Raw genomic sequence first — 21,935 nt, 5'->3', positions numbered from 1 at the left:
AAAAATGAGGCTGGCTAGGGATGGACCTTAGTTGGTGGAGTGGTTGTCTAGCATGAAAGGAAGCCTGGATTTGATTTCCAATGGCACACAAACCTGGCATGGTAGTGCAAATCTGTAATTCTAGCACATGGGAGGAAGGTAGGAGGATTAGGAGTTCAAGCCCATCTTCAGCTACATGTGAGTACCAGGCCAGCCTGGACTACATAAGATCTTATCAGGAAAGAAGGAAGGATATAGGTGAGGCAAAGCAGAGCAGTGAATGCCTGTAATCCTAGGACTTGGGAGGGTGAAGGAAGAGGACCATAAGTTTGAAGGCAGCCTGTATCCATCATCCATCCATCCTGAGGTTGATTGAGGTATAATAAGCTAAAGTAAATGGCTTGACCTAGTACCCTTTGCCCCATTTTCAGTTTCTTCTTACTAGAATGCATTTAAGCTCAATCATGTTTTTTTTTCTTCAATTTTAATTCCCTTCTCCCTCTATAACAAGGAAATTAGAGGCCAAAGGTATGTTTTACAACATGCTGAGATTTAAGATGCAACATTCTTTGGTTACTAGGAAGTTCTGGTTTTAGTTTCTTTGGAGGCTGAGGGCTTTATTTGTAGTATTTCTCTCTCTCTCTCTTAACTATGTTATCTTTTATTTAACCAAATAAAGTTTAAGACCACTTTGATACAAGAGATCAAGGTTTATAATATATTGTTTTATGAGTTAAGATAAGACACATGAAAACATTTTGGAAACTGTAAATCGATATCCAAATGACAGTTATAATTAACAACAATTACATAGATTTAAGGCTTTAGTAAAAGTTACTGAAGAGTCTGCCTGAATGTCATTTTAGGAAGCACCTGGCAGCTCTTTTATAAAGGCCTCCAGAAACTATCTCACATGTTAATAAAAGCTATAACTTCACTAGACTCCAAGCAGAACTCTTAATAAGAGCTATTTGAAGCCATAACTGATAAGGGAATCCAAGTTCCAGGCTGCCACCAGAACGTCCAGTTTCCAGAAGCCAGTGTGGTAATGACCGGGTAAAATGTTACTCATGAATGTTCTACTGACTCACTTTAACACAGGGTAATCAAGGAGGTTTTTGCTCATTTCTTAGTGCTTTTCCTAACTTTCCTTCCTCCTTTCTTCCTTCCTTTTTTTTTTTTTTTATGGGAGGGGTTCTCTATGTAGCTTTGTAGGCTGGCCTTGAACTCACAGACATTCTCCTTCCTCTGCCTCCCGAGTGCTGGGATTAAAGGTGTATACCACCACCACTCTGATGCTTTTCCTAAACTACCACCATCAAACTGCTTTCCCTAACTCTTAATTTGCCATATAAACTGGGAAGAAGTTATAAAATGGATATTAATCTCACCTATTTTCTTTGCAGCCCGAATACAAATATTGATCAGAAGCCAAAATACCCACACATTTACCAATTCAATCAGTCTTCCAACTGTATTTTTAATGGTCTTACTTCATCCACATACTAACACAAATATATGAATAAGTAGCACTGTGATCCAAATGAACATCTTTCATCTGTAATAATCTGAAGCAAGAAGTTTAAAGATAGGTAGAGTTATTTCTTTTCAGCAAGTACATCTTTGATGCCTGTTCAGTCATGCTTGGATGTCTAGATTCAGTTTGTACAGAGGAGGAATGGAAGACGTTGGAATTGTAAAGAGAAGCCCTTGACAGTTACATAACTCCTTGTCAATCTGTGGCAGTTAAGCAGTCTCTGGGATGGGTCAGATTGTGTACAGACCTATAGAGGGTAGACCTGGAATGGACTACTCATACAATTATGTTCTCCTCAGATTAAAACAAAAAACAAAAAACATGACAATTGCCATTAGCCAGGAGGACTGTAAAAAGGAAATTACAGACACATTGAAACGACAATAAGAAATATTGATAAAGAAAATATAAGCCAGGTGGTGGTGGCTCATGACTTTAATCCCATTTGAGCATTTGGGAGGCAGAGGCAGAAGCAGAGGCAGGTGGATCTCTGTGAGTTCAAGGCCAGCCTGGTCTGCAGAATGAGTTCCAGGATAGTTAGGGCTACACAGAGAAACCCTGTCTTGAAAAGCAAACAAACGAACAAACAAACAAAACAACAAAAAACCAACCCAAACCAAAACTCTGAAAACCAAACAAACAACAATAACAATAACAACAAAAATCCCCCAAACCACCAAGACAAAAACAACCAACTCTAAAGAATATACTCTTGAATTGCTGGGTTATCATTTGGAGGCAAAATCTGAAAATGTTGGGGAAACAGAATCTCATTGTTCTCATTGGAAATTAGTCTTTCAAGGAAAAAAAATAATTCTTATTGGCTAGAGAGATGTCTTAGCAGTTAAAAGTATTTGCCACCCAACCATGAGTCCCAAAGGTGCCCCCCCCCACTGCCAGAGACACAATTCCTGTAACTCCAACTCAGAATCCAAAACCACCCTCCTTCACCAGAGGGAGATGGGGATAGTATACAGTGTAACTCTATGCTATTAAACTATGCCTTTTCCTCTTAGAAATTATTGGTGTGTCTTTATGTGCATGCCTGTAAATCCCAGCGCTCTGGAGGCTAAGGCAGAGGACCGGTACTTGGCCTTGGTAACATGATGGGACCCTGTCTGAGTTTCTTTTCTACAGTTGTGAAGAGACACCATTACCAAGGCAACTTAAAAAGGAAGCATTTAATTGGGGGCTTGCTTACAGTTCTGAGGGTGAGTCTGTGACCATCGTGGTTGGGGATATGGCTGTAGGCAGGTACTGGAGCAGTAGCTCACAACGTCTATCTTATCTGCAAGTGGGAGGCAGAGAATGGGCCTGGGGTGGGCTTTGGAAGCCTTAAAGCCCACTCTCCATGATACCTCCTCCAAAAAGGCCATAGCTCTTGATCCTTTCCAAAACAGTTCTACCAACCGAAATATGTGAGTCTATGGGGCCATTCTCACTCAAACCGACACAGATCCCTTCTATACACATACTGAGGTTAATTGAGACATAGTGAGTTTTTAAGTTGCTGGACTTCATCATAACATTTTCATACATGTATACAGTTTATTTAAGTCACATTCATATTCCTCTTTACCCTCTTGTCTTTGTTTATTCCCACTGGTTCCCTTCCTCTTAAATAGAATGCCTTCTATTGTCATCTTAAAAAACAAAACAAATCAAAACAACCCCCTCCCCATATTCTAGAAAGGGACAGAGCTGGTCTACAAATTGAGTTCTCGGCCAGCCAGGGTCACAGAGTGACACCCTATTTCAAAACAAACAAAAATCTAGAGAAAATTAGAAAAAATGTGGTATTTGTCTGGGTTAGACTTATTTTGCTTAACAGGATCTCTAATCCTACCCATTTTCCTGCAAATGACTAATTTCATCTGTTTAAGGTGGATGGAATATCATATTTTCTTTGTTCACAGACACCTAGGCTGGTCTGTATCTTGGATACTGTAAATAGCGCAACAGTAAGGATGGGTGTGATATATCTCTGTGGTAAGCTGTTTCTAATTCCTTTTGCTATATATCCAGGAGTGGTACAGCAGGACCATATGGTGATATTATTTTTAGTTGCCTTTTTCAAAAAGGAATCCCCAAACTGATTTCCATAGTGGATGAACTAACTGACATCCTACCAGCAGCATATAAAGGATTCTTTCCTCTATATGCTCACCAGCATTTATTTTCTTGGTGACAGCCATTCTGAAAGGAGAGGGAAGGATTCTCAATGCAGTTTTGATTTTCATTTCAGTAGGTTTTTGAGTGTATTTATTGGTCATTTGTGTTTCTTCTTTTTAAAAATTTATTTCTTTTGAGAAATGTCTGTTCAATAAATTTACCACTAATTGGATTATTTGCTCTATTAGTGCTAAAATCATGTTTTTATTCTGTATTTGCAAACATATACAGTTATTTATATGTTAGCTGGTGAGTGGACATTTTAAGTTATTCCCTGTTAGATTACCTGAAAGCCAGTTTTGTTTTGGTATTTTCATAAATAATGACATCATCTGATACCAGTATTTGTTTTTGTCCAACTATTGGTAAAACATAAGCAATGGGCCAAAGGTGGAAATCATTAGGTGTGTGACAAGTATTTGGCTTCAACCAGACAATGTGTGAACAACAATCAAGAAAAGAAGGATTAAGTACAAAGTTTTGGAAAGACACTGCTGAAAGTCTTAGCAAAGGACCTGAAAAAATATACATTTGATGTTCTAAAATCTCTCAAGTCCACACCACACACTGAACTTCATTAAATATATGTTCAACTGTCAATTACTTGATTTCACTATATACCTTAAGAAGCTCAGTGGGTACCATACACTGTGAATATTCTAAAGATTAAGCAATTCTTAGTGACTATGTTCAACACAGACTGAGAAATAGAAGGGTCCTCAGAGTTCATTTGCCTCAAAGTGAATTCTACTGATGAAATAATTGCAAACCACCAGATGATTTTGCTGGCTTAAGACTCCTCAGATAGACTGGTGCTTAAACTGGAACATGGACCTTCTTACCCAGTACTCTTTCCATCATGGTTGTTGTGATATCTTGCCACCCTTCAAGATTAGAGTTTCTTGAAAATCATGAGAGGAATGATTCCTGGTGGTGTTGGAACTGCTAGTGCCCCAAGCTCCCTGGACTGTGGGTGTGGGTAGCCTTACTCCACAAAAATACCACCACTATGTTAATACCAGCCAGCAGACGTTTTTAAAATGATATCTATGGGATAGTGACTTGGCTCAGTAGGTAAAGGCTTTTGCTGTCAAGTCTGACAACCTTGAATCTGATCCCTGGGATCCACATGGTGGGAGAATGGACTCTGGAAAGTTGTTTTCTGTCCTGACACCTGGACTACGGCATGAACACCCTGTCCCCACAAATAAATGTAATAATTTAAAAATGTTCTTTGCCTTTAGTCATCTAAGTATAAAGTTAAGTATCACTGTTTTGTAAAGGTGATGTCTAGGAGGCTTATTATCCTTTACACAGCTTCCTATTTCAAATTATATTTGAAATAATACATTTGCTTCTTATTATGGGTCTTTTCCAATAGATTATAAATTCCACTAAGTGCCACTTCTGTTTCATTCCCAGCTGTTTAGCGCCCAGCACAGTACTGGCATACAGAAGAAGCCCCAACAGTATTCTTTTAATCCACAATGGACTTCCCTCTCTAATTACAGCTATAGCAAGTCTTCTGAAAGTCCCAACTGTCCCTCTTAAACTTTCCTAAACTTAGTATGCAAACCAAGGGCTTAAAGTCCCAGGGAAGGAGACTGGAGCTGGGATTTTAGCTTAGCAGTCATTCTGAATAGAGAGATTCAGCCAGGGAATGAGCATCCTTTCAAGAAAAAGCAGATGGCCAAGTTGCTCCCTGAATTAAGCAGGTCAGTCCTGTCAACTGCTTAGGTATCTTTTAACAATGAGGGTCTGAAGTTCACTCTTTCCAGCTGTTGTTTTGAATTAGGTTACAAAAAGGAACATAAACAAATTGGTTAAGGACTAACCTAAGAGACAACAAGGCATTATGGTGAGCCTTTGAGGTCAAGGCTAGTCTGCTCTACTTAGTAAATTCCAGGACAGCCAGGGTTACACAGACAGACCTTGTCAACCCCCAACCTCCAAAAGATAATAAACCTAAGAGGGGTTGGAGAGATGACTCAGAGGTTAAGAGCACTGGCTGTTTTTCTATAGGATACAAGTTCTATTCCCAGAACCCACATGGCAGCTTACAATCTCTAACTCCAAATTCCAGGTGATCTGATGTCCATTTTTAGCCTGTCAGCACCAGGCACGCAACTGGTGCACATACATACACGTGGACAAAACAACCATATACCTACAATTAAATTTAAAAAGCAGCCTGAGAGCTCTCTAATGAAACTTTAAAAATAATTATTTTAGGTAATGCATAACCTTTTGTAATTATTTGATACAAAAAAATTCTACTGCATATACAACCAATAATACACCCAAGTAAATGAAGCCCAGTGAAGAATAAAACACTAAAAGAAGTCATTTTTAGAAGTGTGAGGCACTCCTACCCCACCCTTGTGCTGTGGATCAAACCCAGAGCCCAAAACATGCTAGGCAAGTGCTCTGACCCTGAGCTGTACTTTCAGTCCAAGCAAACTTTTAACACACACATAAATACAAGTATTCTCAATTATTGTAATAGCTCTGAAGAAAATTATGCTTCATTTAACACAAGTAAGTAGCTTTGTCCAAAGTATTGGAGCTGTCAGATCTCAAGCTACCAAATGGGCAACTGTCTTTCTACTCAGTCACACCACATTGGAGAATTATCCATTGCACAGGTTTGGCCATATATTCATCCCCATCTTGGATTAAAGGATACCTTTCTTCCAAATTTCACTGGGAAAGGAACAAGAGGAACTTAAAAATAACTTCAAATGTATCAATGAAAAAAAAAACCCTCATTTTATTGACTATTATAGTATTTATAAATATTTAACATAAATGAACTAGAATGGTGACTGAAGAATTTAAATGATTAATGATATGTCCTTAACTTTTATAACTAAAGATCAACAGTTATTAAATATGATTTCACCACCTAATGAAGAATGTTTCAATTCAGAATAGCAACTTCATTAATCAATCCAGACCCTGAAAAGGAATATAAAGCACTGAGAACAAGATGATTTGAATTTATTGTGGCTTAAATTGCAAAAGAGAAAGAAAAGAGCCAACATCATCTTATTTTTGGCCACTAGTTGTTTTAAAAAAAAAATACAAAGGGAAGTGAGCTACTGAGAAAAGACAGAGCAAGGTGAAACATTACCACTCTGCCTTAAGAGTCTGGAAGGAACTTTCAGACTTTGCACTTCAATATATTTCTCTCTTCTTTTTTGAGCTATTCTCCAGGCTCAAGTTAACCCTTCTGTGCCAGCTTCTCCAGTAGCTGGTCAACAGTTCCAGCTACTTCTTCTCACCTCCCTCCCCCTTAATTGAGGTAAGAGACTTGAAAGTCCACTTGCTCTGAATAGTTCTTCTTGGGGGAGTTGTCTATCCATGAAAAGCCTTTGACTTTTTAAGAAAACCAAGACCATTACTATTTTTCACATATTATCCCTCACAGCATGAGGACTGTGCACTGAGAGCCACATTTCTAAAACACAAACACCCAGTCTTCTTTATGTATTCATGTGCAGAGTCCTTGCCATAGAGTTCTTTTATTCAAACAATCTTTCAGCTACAGAAGACACGAATGAGTAAATCTTGGAAAAGGGATAACATCTTTGATGTTGTCAACTCCTAGGATGCATTGTAAGTAGCGTTCAAATCCCATCCCAAAGCCTCCGTGTGGCACTGATCCAAACTGACGAAGGTCCAGGTACCTGTTTTAAAAAAGAGAATCACTACTTATAAACTCTGTAAGTATTTATAAACTCTTATAAACTCTGTATGAGGCCAAATATTATGATAGAAATTTTTGTATTTACAGTCATTTGTTGTTTATGTCACTGTGGTAGAGCACACCCAACTTTTCATTCCACAGAGACCATGAAAAGGGAGAAGTCAGAGAGACCCAGCTATCCAAGGATACCCAAACAAGCAGCAGTGGATTCTGTTGTGCAGTTGTGGGCTCTGATCACTTAACCTTTTTCCATTTCAAGTTATTTATGCAGCATTCATATACAGAAAACTTGTCTCATGACACTTTTTTTAATACTAGCTTTCTTTTTTCTTTTCACATCCCAACTTAATGATATGTTTTTACTATCTTATTTTATACTAGTCCCCTCCACCCCCAATTCTGAGACAGGGTTTCTCCGTGTATCCTTGGCTATCTTGGAACTTGTTCTGTAGACTGGGCTGGCCTAGAACTCACAGAGCTCTGCCTGTCTCTGCCTCCCAAGTACAGAAAACACACTTCCTATTTTTTTGTATACTAATGGAGGCATTTTCCTCCTTACTAGTCTATTTAATACACAGAGGAAAGTGAAGACTTTGTTGTTGTTGCTGTTTGTGTATCTATGTACATGTGCGTATGTGGGTATATATGGTGGCCACTTACCATGCTTGTTCTACTCCCACTTAAGACTATGACTGAAACTCTGGAACTCAGATTCCAACAAAATAGCATGGAATAAAGTTATTTTAGGAGGAAAGAGAGAGGACTGCTCTGCAAATATTCTTATTATACCATTTGACTGGGAATTTCTTTTAGCTTACATTTTTTATTGTGTGTGTGTGTGTGTGTGTGTGTGTGTGTGTGTGTGTGTGTGTGTGGCACTTGTGCAGAGGTCAGAGGACAACTTTTAAAAGTAATACCTCTCCTTCTATCATAGTGGCCTAGGGATCACACTAAAGTTGTCAGACTTGGTGGCAAGTACTTTTATCCCCTGAGACATCTCTTATTGCTCCTAACTTGAAAATTCTCAACTCATATATAAACTAAAACAAATTCATAATTCCTCAAACAGTTTGACTCTGAAGTCCCACAGCTGGAGCCATTTGGATCTTCAGGCTAGTGTTGACACACTGCCATTGTAGGGTAAAGATAATAAGAAGCAACTGGATGAGCTGCTGTATCTGAGTGAGATCAATATAATAGGGGTTTTATTAGAAAACCTTGGAGTAGTGAGAACTATAAGGAATAAATGGAGTAAACGTGTAGTTTTGAAGGCTGAATTTAGTTTACAAGGCATGGACACAAGTATACTCTGACTCATTGACAACCTGAGATGAAGGGATAGCAAACCAGTTGTTATGAATACCTGCAAGACCAAAGTTGGCTATAGAGGCTCAGTAATGGGCTTCATGCATACATATTTCTTTTGTGCATAAATGTTGTAAGCTGAATTAGCAGGATTTGGCTTATTTACTAGGTTTTGCCTGACTTAAAAAATAATTTATTTAACTTTATGTGTATTGGTGTGAAGGAATCAGATTCCCTGGAACTGGAGCTACAAACAGCTGTGAGATGCCATGTGGGTGCTGGGGATTGAACCTGGGTCCTCTTGAAAGAACAATCACTGCTCTCAACTGCTGAGCCAGCTCTCCAACCTGACTTTGTTTTGATATAGAAGACAAAAATCTACTTTTTTTTTTTTTTTTTTTTTTTTTTGGTAGCTTTGGAGCCTGTCCTGGAAGTCACTCTGTTCACTCACTCAGTGAGTTCAGGCTAGCCATGAACTCACTGAGATCTGCCTGTCTCTGTCTCACAAGTGCTGGGATTAAAGGTGAGTGCCACCACAGTCTGGCTGGAAAATCTACTTTTAACAAAAATAGAGGGTGTGTGTGTGTGTGTGTGTGTGTGTGTGTGTGTGTGTGTGACACAGGGTATCACTATGTAATCCCAGCTGGCCTGGAACTTACTCTGTAGACCAGACTGGCCTCAAACTCCTGCCTCCCAGGTTCTGGGATCACAGTTTACTATCAGGCTGTGTTTCAGATCTGTATTTTGATTCTAGCACAAGCCGGTAAAGAAAAGAGGCCAGAAAATATTTGGAGCTGGTTTTATTTGCATGTGACAGCAGAAATAGGAAGTGAATACACTCTCAGACACCTGGCTTCTCAAAGTTCAGAGGAACCTTGATAGAGATCATGGGTGTAAAACTTAAGTCTTAAGTTCTTTCTTCTTTAACATGCTATGCCTACCACATAAGAGGAAGGGGATTTAAGTCATTAATATTTATATCTAAAGATCCTACGTGTGTGAAACTTTTAGTTAGAAGAATAGTCTAGGAGCTGGAGAGATGACTTGGCTGGTATAGTAGCATGTAGATAAGCCTACTGTCCTGAGTTCTATCGTGACATCACAAGATAGAGAGAGAACTAATTCCCAAGGGCTGTCCTCTGACCTCCACATACTTGTGGTGGCATGTGAGTTCTCTTCTTCCTCCAAAAAAGCAATATTAAAAAAAGAAAAAATATAGACATGATTTAATAAATATCATACTTATTTAACCAATATATAAGGTTTGCTGTTATTTAAGCAAGTTTTAAACACTGTGAATATTAGCTGATAGAATCTGAGGGGAAAACAGCATAATTGGCCCAGCAGATTTACCTACTAAATAGCAAAACTTAGAAGAAAAGGAGAAAAAGGGTGTAGAAACTAATATTTACTGAACTGCTTCTACTCAATGTAAATACAATGTCTTTACTTTTTCATTTTATACCACAACTGTGAAACAGATATCATTTCATTTTATAATTATAAAAAACAAGAAACTAAGAGAGATCAAGATGCTTAAGGAAATTGCTGGTAACTATCAGGCAGTCAAAAGCCATTAGCTGAACTTCGAAACTCTAAAACCTATCTCCTTTGTTATCAAAAGGCAAGATTATGATTTGCCATGTCCTTCTAAGAACAACAAAAGGGTTAATGATATTGCTGATAGTATTATATTATCAAGATCCTAAAGCAGCACTATTGTAGGCATATAAATAATCTGTCTACATTTGCAAGTCCTAGACGAGTCTGCGGAAAGAAAACCAGAACAATTTTGTGAAAGTGAATGTGACTTTGGACAGGTGGTTGTTCTGAACCAGCAAAGGGCTCACAGCTCTTGGCTATCTGAGGCATCACTTATCAAAGCTCCCTATGTCAAACATAGGGGCAATGAAGTATAATGGGTTAAGAGCAAAGGCTTTTGCCTGGCCTATATAGCAAGACCTTACTTCAATAAATGAACAAAAGTACAAAGATAGATTTTGGTGTATGGAGGAGTTCTCAGCTTCATCCTAACTATGTCTTGGTTAAGTTAGTTCACATCTGGCCTCATGTTTAGAGGGGAAATAAAGCGATAACAACAATATCTGCCACTCCAAGTGTTGGGATGATTGCGGGAAATACAGATTTAAGAATGTGAACATTGTTTTCTGATATATATAAGAAGCAGTAACTAGGGGCTGGAGAGACGGCTGAGTGGTTAAGAGTACTGGCTGCTCTCCCAGTGGACCTGGGTTCAATTCCCAGCACCCACATGGCAGGTCACAACTGTCTGTAACTCCAGTCCTAGGGGATCTAACATGTTCACACCAATGCACATAAAATAAAGTAAAAAAAAAAAAAAAAAAAAAAAAAAAAAGAAGCAGTAACTAAATGGCAAACATTAGTTTTACTGTTTTCCACAGACTGAAAGGGAGTAAAGAGGTGTTAGCATCTGCTCACAGGGGCACCGGAAGAGAAACAACAGTCCTTTCCACATGATACACAGAATGCACCCAGAATAGGGGCCACTTTCTTACCATTGGTAGGCTTTCCCAAGTCCTGATCTGTAAAAAGAAAATAAGGGGAAAATAATAAGCAAAATACTTATTAATCAACCACCAAACATTTATTCTAGGTTGTTTGTGTACACAGGGACCTTTGTAAGGAAGCACACACAGAGAAGCTGGTGTCCTCCAATCATACACCATAAGCATAAGGAGGTGAAGTTTTCTATTAGAGAGCAGACTTTCTATTAATAATAAGGCAATCAATATTAACAGTAAACAATGAGGTATTATAAAATAAGAGGCATAGGCAATAATGCCATAGAATGAACACAGGACCTGAAGGGATTGGTCTGACAGGAGCTTACTATCTGTCAAAGAAAAGCAGAATCTCTGCTTAGTCAAAATGCCTGGGAACACACACACAGACAATGCACACTTGGATACAACTTTTATTTCACAGAATTTAAAATAACAGTGTAATTCTGTGGTTGCTTTCATAATATAACTGCAATTTAGTTCTTATGAGAAATGTAACATTTTAGTTACAATAACCCCAGCCCTTTAAAAGGTATTTGTAACTGTATCTGAAATGACAAGAACCATCAAAGTTCTACTTTTCCAAAGTGCAGAAAGCAGAGCTATGGCTACAGATGAATACAAGAGACAGAGGAACGCACATCTACTTCACAGGGAAAGAGAAATATGGATAGTGTCTGATATTAGGTAAGGTTTCCCAAAGGAAGCAGGGCCTGAAGGAAATGGACTGATTAATCAATCAACAGATGTGGTTTCTTGCCATGTGTGATTTTTATTGTGCTTTAAAAATCTGTAGAGAAACTTCAAATTCTTCCATCTAAAGATTCTGACTTTCATTTCAATTCGACAACTTTCCCAGGATTGTTTAACAGTGAGTGGCAGCAAGGAGGTGGCAGTCTAGTCAATAAAGGGAGTCTTCCATAGATTTTACTCCCCTTCTTTTGGAGTTTAATCTAATGGAGCAGTTAAGAAGAATGGAACTGTAACACCAGGTTACTCAGGAGATTTACAGACTGGGATCTTGGGAAAATATCGATTCTCAAGGCATGTCTCCGTCAGGAAAAGGCAGCCTTAAAAATGGTTAACAGGATGCTTTCAAAATGTTTTCTCCAAGTGTGACAAAACCCAGTACTATTGGAGAGAAGGATTAATATAGACAAGGAGAAAAAAATTAATGTTTGATACAGCAAAAATGGAAATCACAGAAAGCAAGGACTTATAACCATGGTCAGTTTAGGAAGTTTTGTAATTTTCTAGCATGTGGGAGTGACAGTTCAATTAGAAAAAGGGTCCCTTACTTTCTATCTCCAAAATATTTCTTTAAGTAACCCATGGATTCATTTTATAGATCTCAAAAGTATAGCTAAATGGGGACTCATGCATAATAGAGAATTCAAGGAAAAGGGAATCTACCTATAAATGCTAACTTAGCATTTTTCTGTCTTCTTTATAACCCAGTAAGATCATGACTTTCATAAACCACAGTACATACAAAGTACACAAGAAAGAGAAAATTGAAGGAGAAGTTTTGAAGAGCTTGGGAATTTCTCTTGCTTTTAAAAATTTTAAGACAGGGTCATAAATTTTATGTAATTGTGTCTGACCTGGAACATATTATGGAGGCCAGGTTGGCCTAGAAACTCAAGAATAATCCTTCTGCTTTTGCCCCTGAGTGCTGGCTCTCTAGGCATTTGCCAACATGGTTGCTTGTTTTGTCTTTTTTCCTCCCTCTTGCCTCGGCCTCTCCCTGAGATTATAAGCATGTACTCCTATGCCTGCCAACAGATCCAGTCTTCAAGAAAGAGATGCTTATAGATGTGAGGGAAACACTTCCCAGGATCACATGGAGTCTGAGCGCCAGGCCTGTCAGATATGAGGAGTTTTTGCTCACTGTGTTTTTGTTACTGCCTTTGAGGACCGCTCAAGTGTGTTTCTTTTAGGTCTGACCAATACCTGGCTAGTCGCTGTTCTAGGATGTGGTACCGTTCCTCTCTGAGGCTTCCTCCAAAGAGCTCCCCGACTCCAGGGACCAGAAGATCAACAGCAGCGACCTAAAGAAGGAACCAACCATGAACAGCAAGCACTATTCTGTCTTGTGACTCCAACCACATTTGGAATTTCAAGCAATTGGAACATTTTCTTGAAACAATTTTAAAATTGGCTGTTTGACTACCTATTAGAATCTTATTTTGGGGATATGTTTTAAACCAGCTAGAACGTAAGTTCTTAACCTGTATGTCGTAATCTCCACAGGGGTCATATATCATATCCTGCACATCACATATTTATATTATGACTCAGAAGCAAAATTACAGTTATAAAATAGCAACAAAATAATCTTATGATGGGGTCATTACGACATGAGGAACTGTATTAAAGGGTAGCAGCATTTAGGAAAGCTGAGAACCACTGAGCTAGAGCATATTGTCAGAAGCTACAAGTTTTGAAAATTCCCTTTGGAAAATATCTGTATCTTAATTATGTGGCTAAAAGCATATTTACTTATTCTTGTTTATAAGCTTCATTGTGACTACTCTGAACAACAAATGAATGGGACAGGAACCCTCAGTGCTTCTCTACATTAGTCCTTTTTCTTAGAAATTTATTAAATCACTGGCAAAATTCAGCCCATGACCTTGAGTTTTTGAACGTCCTCTGTATTAACAATCATTTCTACTTTAAAGGGAAAAAAGGTTCTAGAGAACAGAATACAGGACCAGAATATTCAGCGCTGTTGTAAATCTGGTGATTCCAGGGAGTAATAAGGTAACAGAAATTAGAACTAAACATCTTATTAAAGATTTGCCAGTTGCAGAGAAAAATGTCTTAAATCAAAGATGACCAAGTCTGAGCCTTTTTAGTATGAATCTCCTCTGTGCTTCTCTGCAGCCTTGACATTTGAATAGTGGAAGAGCTTCAGTTCTGCCCTTTCATGCTCCAGCTAAAGGGATACCAGAAGTCACAGCCAACACATTCTTTTACACATCTCCCTAACTCTCATAGCTTAAACAAAACCTGTTTGACTCTGTACATCTTCTAGGCCCAGAATGCTTCCTGGCCGTCTTCCTCCCCTGGGTATGTATGAGTTTTGATTCTGCTTGAGTTATACAGCTGCACCAGCAAGCTGTCTAGAAATAGTTGGTGTTGGTATTCAAGCTGAGCAAACCCTGGTTTCTATTTATGATGTTCCCTTCTGACTCTGACTCTGTGATTCCAATCAATGTAACCAAAATAAAACTCAGATTTTCAATTAAAAAAAATAGGCTAAATGGGAACAAACCTTTCTTCTGCTACCTGACCTTCTGCCCCTGGAAAGAAGGTAGAGTGAGGAAATATCCTCTGATGCCAGTCAGGGGATGCAGATGGCCAATGGATAGCAACACTGAAATTTACTTGTATTCTTATAAATACTGAGTCAATCTCATTACTTGTGTTGGCTAAACAGACAAAGTTTTATAGCTTACAAACATACTAATGGTTTCAAAGGAATGGAAGTCTCACCTTGTCTCAAAATATGTTTCCATTCCCTCAGGGTCAAGGTAATTAGTACACTTCTCTTTTCCTTAAGGAGTTCTAAATTCCAAGCTAGCCAGCAGAAATCAGCTGGGAGCCACATAAACATGCAAGTTATCTGAGTTCTTTCTTTTGGAGAAAGGAAAACATTTCTGTAAATACCACCTTTAGAATTAAAAGTCACACTTGTGGGAATCACCTGTGACTCATTCTTAGTCCTCTATCTTCCAGTTCAGTTCACAGACCACAGACCATCAATAGTTCTTTGGAACAGTGTATGTGTGTGCGTGCACGTGCGTGTATCCACGTGCATATGTGGAGATCAGAGAATAACTAGCAGGAGTTTGTTTTTCCTTTTACTCAGGCTGTCAGGCTTAGGGCAAGTACCTTTATCCATGGAGCCATCTTGGTGGTACCTCCAATATTTTTGCAGAGTTTAGTTTGCAGAGATAACTAAACAATTTTATAAATGTTAGTACCAACTTCCACAAACCATTTGCAGTGACAAAAGAACAGCATCCTTCAAGTGAGCTTATTCTTAAAATATAACATGTATAAAAGTATACAAATAGTGTATAGCTCTATTAATTTTCACAAAATGAGCACACTGTGTATCACTAAACCAGAACAAGAAAGAGAACAGGATTAACACCCCAAAAAGTCTTTCTTGTGCCCTCTTTTGGTTATCACCCCTATAAAGAATTGTTTTTCTTGACTATGGTCATAGAGGGTGAAACTGCTATTTTTGAACTCCTTATAATCAGCACCACACAGCACAGAGTTCTGGGGGTTGGCTCCTTTCACTGCTAGCTGTCTTTGTGGGACTTATCATGCTGACATTGCCTTCTTCACTGTATCTACTAGTCTGATGCTCAAGCTATCATGATGGAGTTCATCAGTCTCAGCCAAAAAAGATTCATCAACTACCTCTTGATTAATTTTATTCTCATTGTTATACCCCATTATATAATGTTCAGTAGAGCTATGAGAGTTGAGCATGACTTGTGTCTCCCAAGGGTCTGAATGAAAATCTGATCCACAGATGCTACTGTAAGGAGATGGATACCCAGTAGTGAGTCACTAGAAACATAAGGCACTTCTCTGGTGACTCCTGTGATAGTTCTGAGATTGCGGAGAGGAATGTGGAGGAACAGTAGTGGGCCAGGTCCTGAAGTTTCGAGGGAACAAGGACTCAATCAGGAACTGGGCTAGAGGGTATTTGTGCTATATTCTGGCAAAGAATATGACTACATTCTGCCCATGTCCTGTGAATCTGAGTAAAGCTGAATTTCAAAGTAACGGACTAGTTTCTTTGGTGGAAGACATTTCAAGACAGCACAGCTATCAGACTGTGGTATGACTACTGATCACTGGTCTTACTCAAATCTACAGTGAGAAAGAGCACAACAAGGAATATAAACATGAAAAATGTGAAGTTTGGAGAGGAAAGGTGAATGAGTAAGTTTAAAGGTGTGGGCAGAGGCAATAAGCCTCCAAAGCCTCTGCAACTGTTAAAGAGAAGACCCCACTAATGGGAGATGCCATTATGGATATATGTTTCTCATACTGGTTAATGAATAAAGCACTGTAGGTCAATAGGAAAGCAAGATAGGTGGGACTAGGAGACAAGGAGGATTGGTGGAAGTAGTAAGGAGAAGTCAAGATGGAGAGTCTGGAGAAAGCAGAACCTCCAGCCGCCTCTCCCTGGTAAGACCACGTGGAAATACATAGAAATGGGTTAATAACTAAGACAGAGCTAGCCGATAAGAAACTAATACCTGGCCAACAGCATTATATCTAATAGAGTCGTGGTGTGTTAATTGGGGCTGGCGCAGCGGCGGGACAAGACCAGGCTGCGGGCAGAAAAACCTAACTCCCTACACCCCACTCTGCTCCCTCCCCAGGGAAGCAACATGTCCAGCTGCCTCCCACTCTTGCTGCTACACCTTCCTCACCATGATGCAATGTGCTCTATCAAATTATAAGCCAAAATAAACCCTTTCTTCTTTAAGTTGCCTTTTGTCAAGCATTTTGTCACAGCAATGAGGAAAGTAACTAATATACCTTTTAGTCCTGCAAAATGGGTTTAGTTATTTAAATAATTTCTTTATTCTGAACTACTTCTCTTGTTTTTTTTTTTTTTTTTTGTTTGTTTTTTTGTTTTTTAGTAACAGGGCAGCTTCCTTTATGATCCTACTTCACCTCAAGTCTTAGAAGGCATCAGTATTCTCTTTTATATCTATTGCTTTAACTTAACTCATTATTTCTAAGGAAATGGAGAGAAATGGAACAGCAATAGAAATTTAGAAATCTATCACACACGTTAAAATAATCTCACTCTATATATATTCCTTGTCCCTACAATTCAAAAGACACATTTCATTATAAAGAACCTGACAGCAATCTGAGACAGGCTGCAGTGCATACTTTATTTGATACAAATTGCTAGAACAATCATTAGCCTCCACTAAATAAACTTAGCAATCACTTCACTATTTCTGCTGGTTCAAGGATCAAGTTATTTTGATATAGGCCAGTTCATTAGGCCAGGAAATTCACTAGATATCTTTTTGGTTGCCTGTCCAAGTGATTTCACAGTACATAGTTTACTGACGTTCACTGATGCTTAACTTTTTTTGATGTAAAATTTTGAGAATCCTCGTGGATTCTCAACTGCTGGGTAGTTACTTTTTCCTATCAAATTTGGAAGGTATAAATGAATATTCTCTAAGAAGCCACTCAAATAGCTGAGTATTTTCTACTTGCATTTAGGGTTTTTGATCAATAACCCAAACCCAAGAGCACATGATATTTTCCATGTTTCCTTAGATTCACTGTAACAGTCCTTCAAATGACAAAATTATGCTTTGTAAGTTATATGTTATTTTTCCATTTGCCAGTAAAGAAAAACAGGTGGCATGAAGTCAGAGACTCTTAAGAGATGCACATTGGAGGTATTCTACCCTGACTCTCTGGCCTGCAGAGCCTTGCATAAGGTCACAGAGATATGTTGTAAGAGTACTAGATTTCAAACCTACAGCTCTCAATCCAGTGTACTTTTCATTATGTCAGGCTGCATATCATCATTTTCTTGGAGTGGGTAGCAAAAAAAGAGAAAGAAAACCATTACCGTAGAAACGCTATTTTTAAATTTATTACTCTAGGCCCAAAGTTTTAAATATAGATTAAATATTTCTCTATTTTTATCTTTCACTTGCTTAGAGAAAATACCAATGAAGCACCTCTATTTTATTTTTTTTTTTGTGGGGGGTGGAGTAGGGTGGGGTGAGAATAGTGAGATAAAGTTTCATTTGTAGATTAGGATGGTTTGTAACTCACTATGTGGTCTAGGCTAACTTCCAACTCAGGGCAACCCTCCTACTACTGCCTTCCAACTGCATGAGCGGGCCACTGTGCCTGTCTTTACATTGCTTTACTTGTTAAGATTCACTGAATCTTGTTCTAGCTTGCTTTCTGTTGCTGTGATAAATACTATGATGAAAAAGAACTTGGAGAGGAAAGGGTTTATTTTATCTCATGTTTCCAGGTCATAGTACATAATTGAGGGGAAATCATGGTAAGAACTCAAGCAGGAACAATGGCAGGGACCATGAAGGAAACTGCTTACTGGCTTGCCCTCTAGCCTCTGTTCAGCTGGCTTTCTTCTTTTTCTTTTTTTCTTTTGTTTTTCCTCTTTGAGATACAGTTTCACTATGTAGCCTTGTTCAGCTTGGAATTTGCTATGTAGACCAGGCTGGCCTTGAACTCACAGAGATCTGCTTCCCTTTGCCTCCAATTTTAGCTTTCCTTTTAAATTTCTTATTTATTTTTATGTGTATGGGCATTTTGCCTGCATGTGTTTCTATGTAGTACCATGTGTGTGCCTGGTACCTGTGGAGAACAGAAAAGACCAACGGATTCCCTGGGACTGGAGTTACAGACAGTTGTGAGTTGCCATGTGGGTGCTGGGAATTGAACATGGGTCTTCTAAATGAGAAGCTAGTGCTCTTAACCACCAAGTCATCTCTCTAGCCCAGTGAGCTTTCTTAAACTGCCTAGGTTCTCTTACTTAGAGATGGTACTATACAGTGGACTGGGCTTGCCTCTATCAATTACCAGTCAAGACGTGCCCATGGACATGCCAAAAGGCCAATTTGATGGAAGCAATCCCCCGAGAAACTTACCCCAGTTAACTGTGGGCTGTCAAGTTGCAGCTAAACTCCTGCAAACCTAGCCTAAACCAGTAACTGGAGTCCCACTGAAAGAAATACAGTATTTATTCATGTAATTTATGCCCCAAGGTTTGTTCATTTACTGAAGGTTTTTTTTTTTTTTTTGAGTAGAAATAGGCACTTTTTATAGGCTTGGGGGGGGGGGAACCTAGGAACTATCTATGACTACTATAAATACCTTTCCTTTTTCCTTCCCCTGGTTTTTTGAGACAGGGTTTCGCTGTGTAGCTCTCTGGCTGTCCTGGAACTCACTATGTAGACCAGGCTGGCCGCAGACTCATAGAGATCTGCCTGCTTCTGCCTCTCAAGTACTGGGATTAAAGTTATGCACTACCACCACATGACTAATGTAAATACCTTTTATTTATTTTTTGTGAATTGGTGTTTTGCTATGGGTGTTGGGTCCCCTGGAATTGAGGTCACACACAACTATGAGCTGCCAAGTGGGTGCTAGGAATTGAACCCAGCTCCTCTGGAATAGCAGTCAATACTCTTAACCACTGAGCCATCTCTCCAGCCCCATAATGTAAATATCTTAATTACTGATGTTCAAAGAATATGGTAACAGGAAACTATATGCTATAGTACTTTAAAATATGAAAGTGCACTAAAGTTTCATTACAGAACATATATGGTCTGAAGCATCATCAAAGAGTCTGAAGGCCTCCTAAAATTTACAAAAGCAAGAAGGAAACACGAAGAACAGAACTGTCTTTTAAGGACTCAGATTACAGCATAACAACACATACACACACACACTGAACATTACAGAATCTTTTCACAATAAAGTTACCTCAAGTTAGAATGGATGAGAGGCAATGTCATATTTACTAACTTCCTACTACTCCAAAAGTGCTTCACACGCTTCATGCACTACAAATTTTTAGATCCACGGAGTGGCTCTCAGTCTCACTTAGAACCCTGTTGTGGAATATTACTTTAACTATGTAAAGGTGTGTTATATTTGTTTATGCTGCATTTGTTTAGTTATGTAAAGATGTGTTGCTAGAACACTTTGCCTGCCTACTTGATTATCAAATAAAAAGATGAACGGCCAATAGCTAGGCAGTAGAGTGATTAGCAGAGATGGCAGGCAAAGATAATAAATAGAAGGAGAGAAGAGAACAAAGGAGAAAGACAGGGAGATGTCTGGGGCCAGCCAACTAGACAGGGAGTACAACATACAGAATAAAAGAAAGGTAAAAAGCCCTGAGCAAAATGTAGGTGAAGAGAAACAGGTTAATTTAAGTTATAAGAGCTAGTGGGATAAGCATAAGCTAAGGCTGACATTCATAACTAATAAGTCTCCATGTCATGATTTGGGGGCTGGTAGTCTGAGAGAGACTGCTACAGAACCCTGACTGAAACTTTTGAAAAGACCTGAACTAGAACTGTGCTGAAGGGTCAGTTCCTAATTCCTAGGAAACAAGAGTAATCATAAACATGAATTGTTTTAATTACAACTCAAGGAGATTCAATGGCTTGCCTAAGATCACATAGTTTACTTTTCTTCCTGTGGTTTGTCTTGTTGAGACAGCATCTCACTATGTAGCTCTGACTGTTCTGGAACTCACTGTGTAGACAATGCTGAATTGAATTCATAGATACTACCTACCCATCTCCCTGGTGCTGGGATTAAAAGTATGTGCCACCACACTTGACTTGGCTCAATCAATGTATAACACACAGATCTGTAATGTGAACCCAAGAGTATATAACTCTGGGCTGTTATACTTTCCTTTATATCACTACCATCATTCAGGAAATTTATGGTAGAGGTTCTTATCCACCCCTGGCCCACTTTCCTTGACAAACCAAGTAACTATGTATTTGTGTTCACTCTGTGCCTAAAAACTTTGGTAGTTTCTCTTTATCCAATCACTTATCCCTACACAAAATAGGTATTAGATTCTTGCTATGTCCTTGGCATTAAGCTAGACACTGAGCTTGTACTGGTGTAAGAAAAAGGGGTCTGTAGGTGCTCTAGACAGTGGAAAGCCATCAATTAATTAAATAATTACTCAGGTGAGTAAGAAATTACAAGTGTGTTAAAAGTTAACATGGATTAAGAGTTAGTAGCTAGTAATGACCAGTCTGGCAACATATGCTCATTTGTAAAAACAGTGGTATGAATATTTTGGGGGTAACCAATCACCTTTTCACTGGATTTAAGGCCTGTTCCACAGGGAAGAACTCATGTCCGGATTATGAACCTGGCTACGAACCTGCAGCAGAGGAGATAGAGGAACTGCTACTACTATGTTGCTAAATGAATAAAATGAATAAAACTGTCTTCTAAATATTAAACTTTATAAGCATAGGTAAGTGCAGCATTCAGCCCTCATCAGAGAAGCCTCTTCTTGCAGTGGACAGTGGTTAATACAGGTACTCACGACTGGTCAAAGTACAGAAAACAAATATCTGTGGAATGCTCGGTCCCAAATGGAACACATAAAACATACTCAGGGACCATCACGAAGGGGAGGGGAGAAAACATGCATGAGAGGATAGGGGAGACTGCTGTGAAATGTGGTCTTCTAGGTATGATGGTCACTGAACTCATAAGCTCACTGTGCCTGTGGTTACCCGTACATGATCAAGACAGTCAGGGTTGCAATACACATGGAGGAGGGGCTCATGAGGCTCCACCAATACCTGATGCACAACTGGCAGCTGTTGGTTGTTGGGGGAAGTCAGATTTTTCCCTCTAGGGGTGTGACCTCTGGAAATATATATATATGTTGCATATATACATATGAAACTTTCAAATACTAGAAAGTTGCATTAAGGTTTAAAAAAAAAGTAACTCTAGGTCTGAAATTTAATAGCATCTAAAAGATGTCTCTGACTAATTGTATTGGGTCAACAAAGGTTCTTATGAGAAACATGTGATCTAGAGGATAAGTAAATTTTACTTAGCTGGGAGGACTGTTCAAGAATAAAGC

At 38.8% G+C, this 21,935-nt stretch overlaps 1 protein-coding gene across 1 annotated transcript in view; it reads right to left on the bottom strand.

Annotated features, from left to right (window-relative positions):
• Positions 1 to 6,671: 6,671 nt before the first annotated feature.
• Positions 6,672 to 21,935, bottom strand: part of Nars2 (asparaginyl-tRNA synthetase 2, mitochondrial) — an 85,718-nt gene continuing 70,454 nt past the window's right edge. The window contains exons 12-14 of the mRNA XM_051192263.1: positions 13,199 to 13,296; positions 11,240 to 11,266; positions 6,672 to 7,377 (exon numbers count right to left, since the gene is read on the bottom strand). Of these exons, the coding sequence (XP_051048220.1) occupies positions 7,233 to 7,377; positions 11,240 to 11,266; positions 13,199 to 13,296 (270 nt within the window). The 3' untranslated portion in view covers positions 6,672 to 7,232. The remainder of the gene's footprint in view (positions 7,378 to 11,239; positions 11,267 to 13,198; positions 13,297 to 21,935) is intronic.

This window comes from Phodopus roborovskii, unplaced genomic scaffold (genome assembly GCF_943737965.1).
Source record: "Phodopus roborovskii unplaced genomic scaffold, PHOROB, whole genome shotgun sequence".
Lineage (NCBI taxonomy): Eukaryota > Metazoa > Chordata > Mammalia > Rodentia > Cricetidae > Phodopus > Phodopus roborovskii.
Note: the sequence above shows the minus strand (reverse complement) of the source record. Positions and strands in the feature narration are given on the sequence as shown.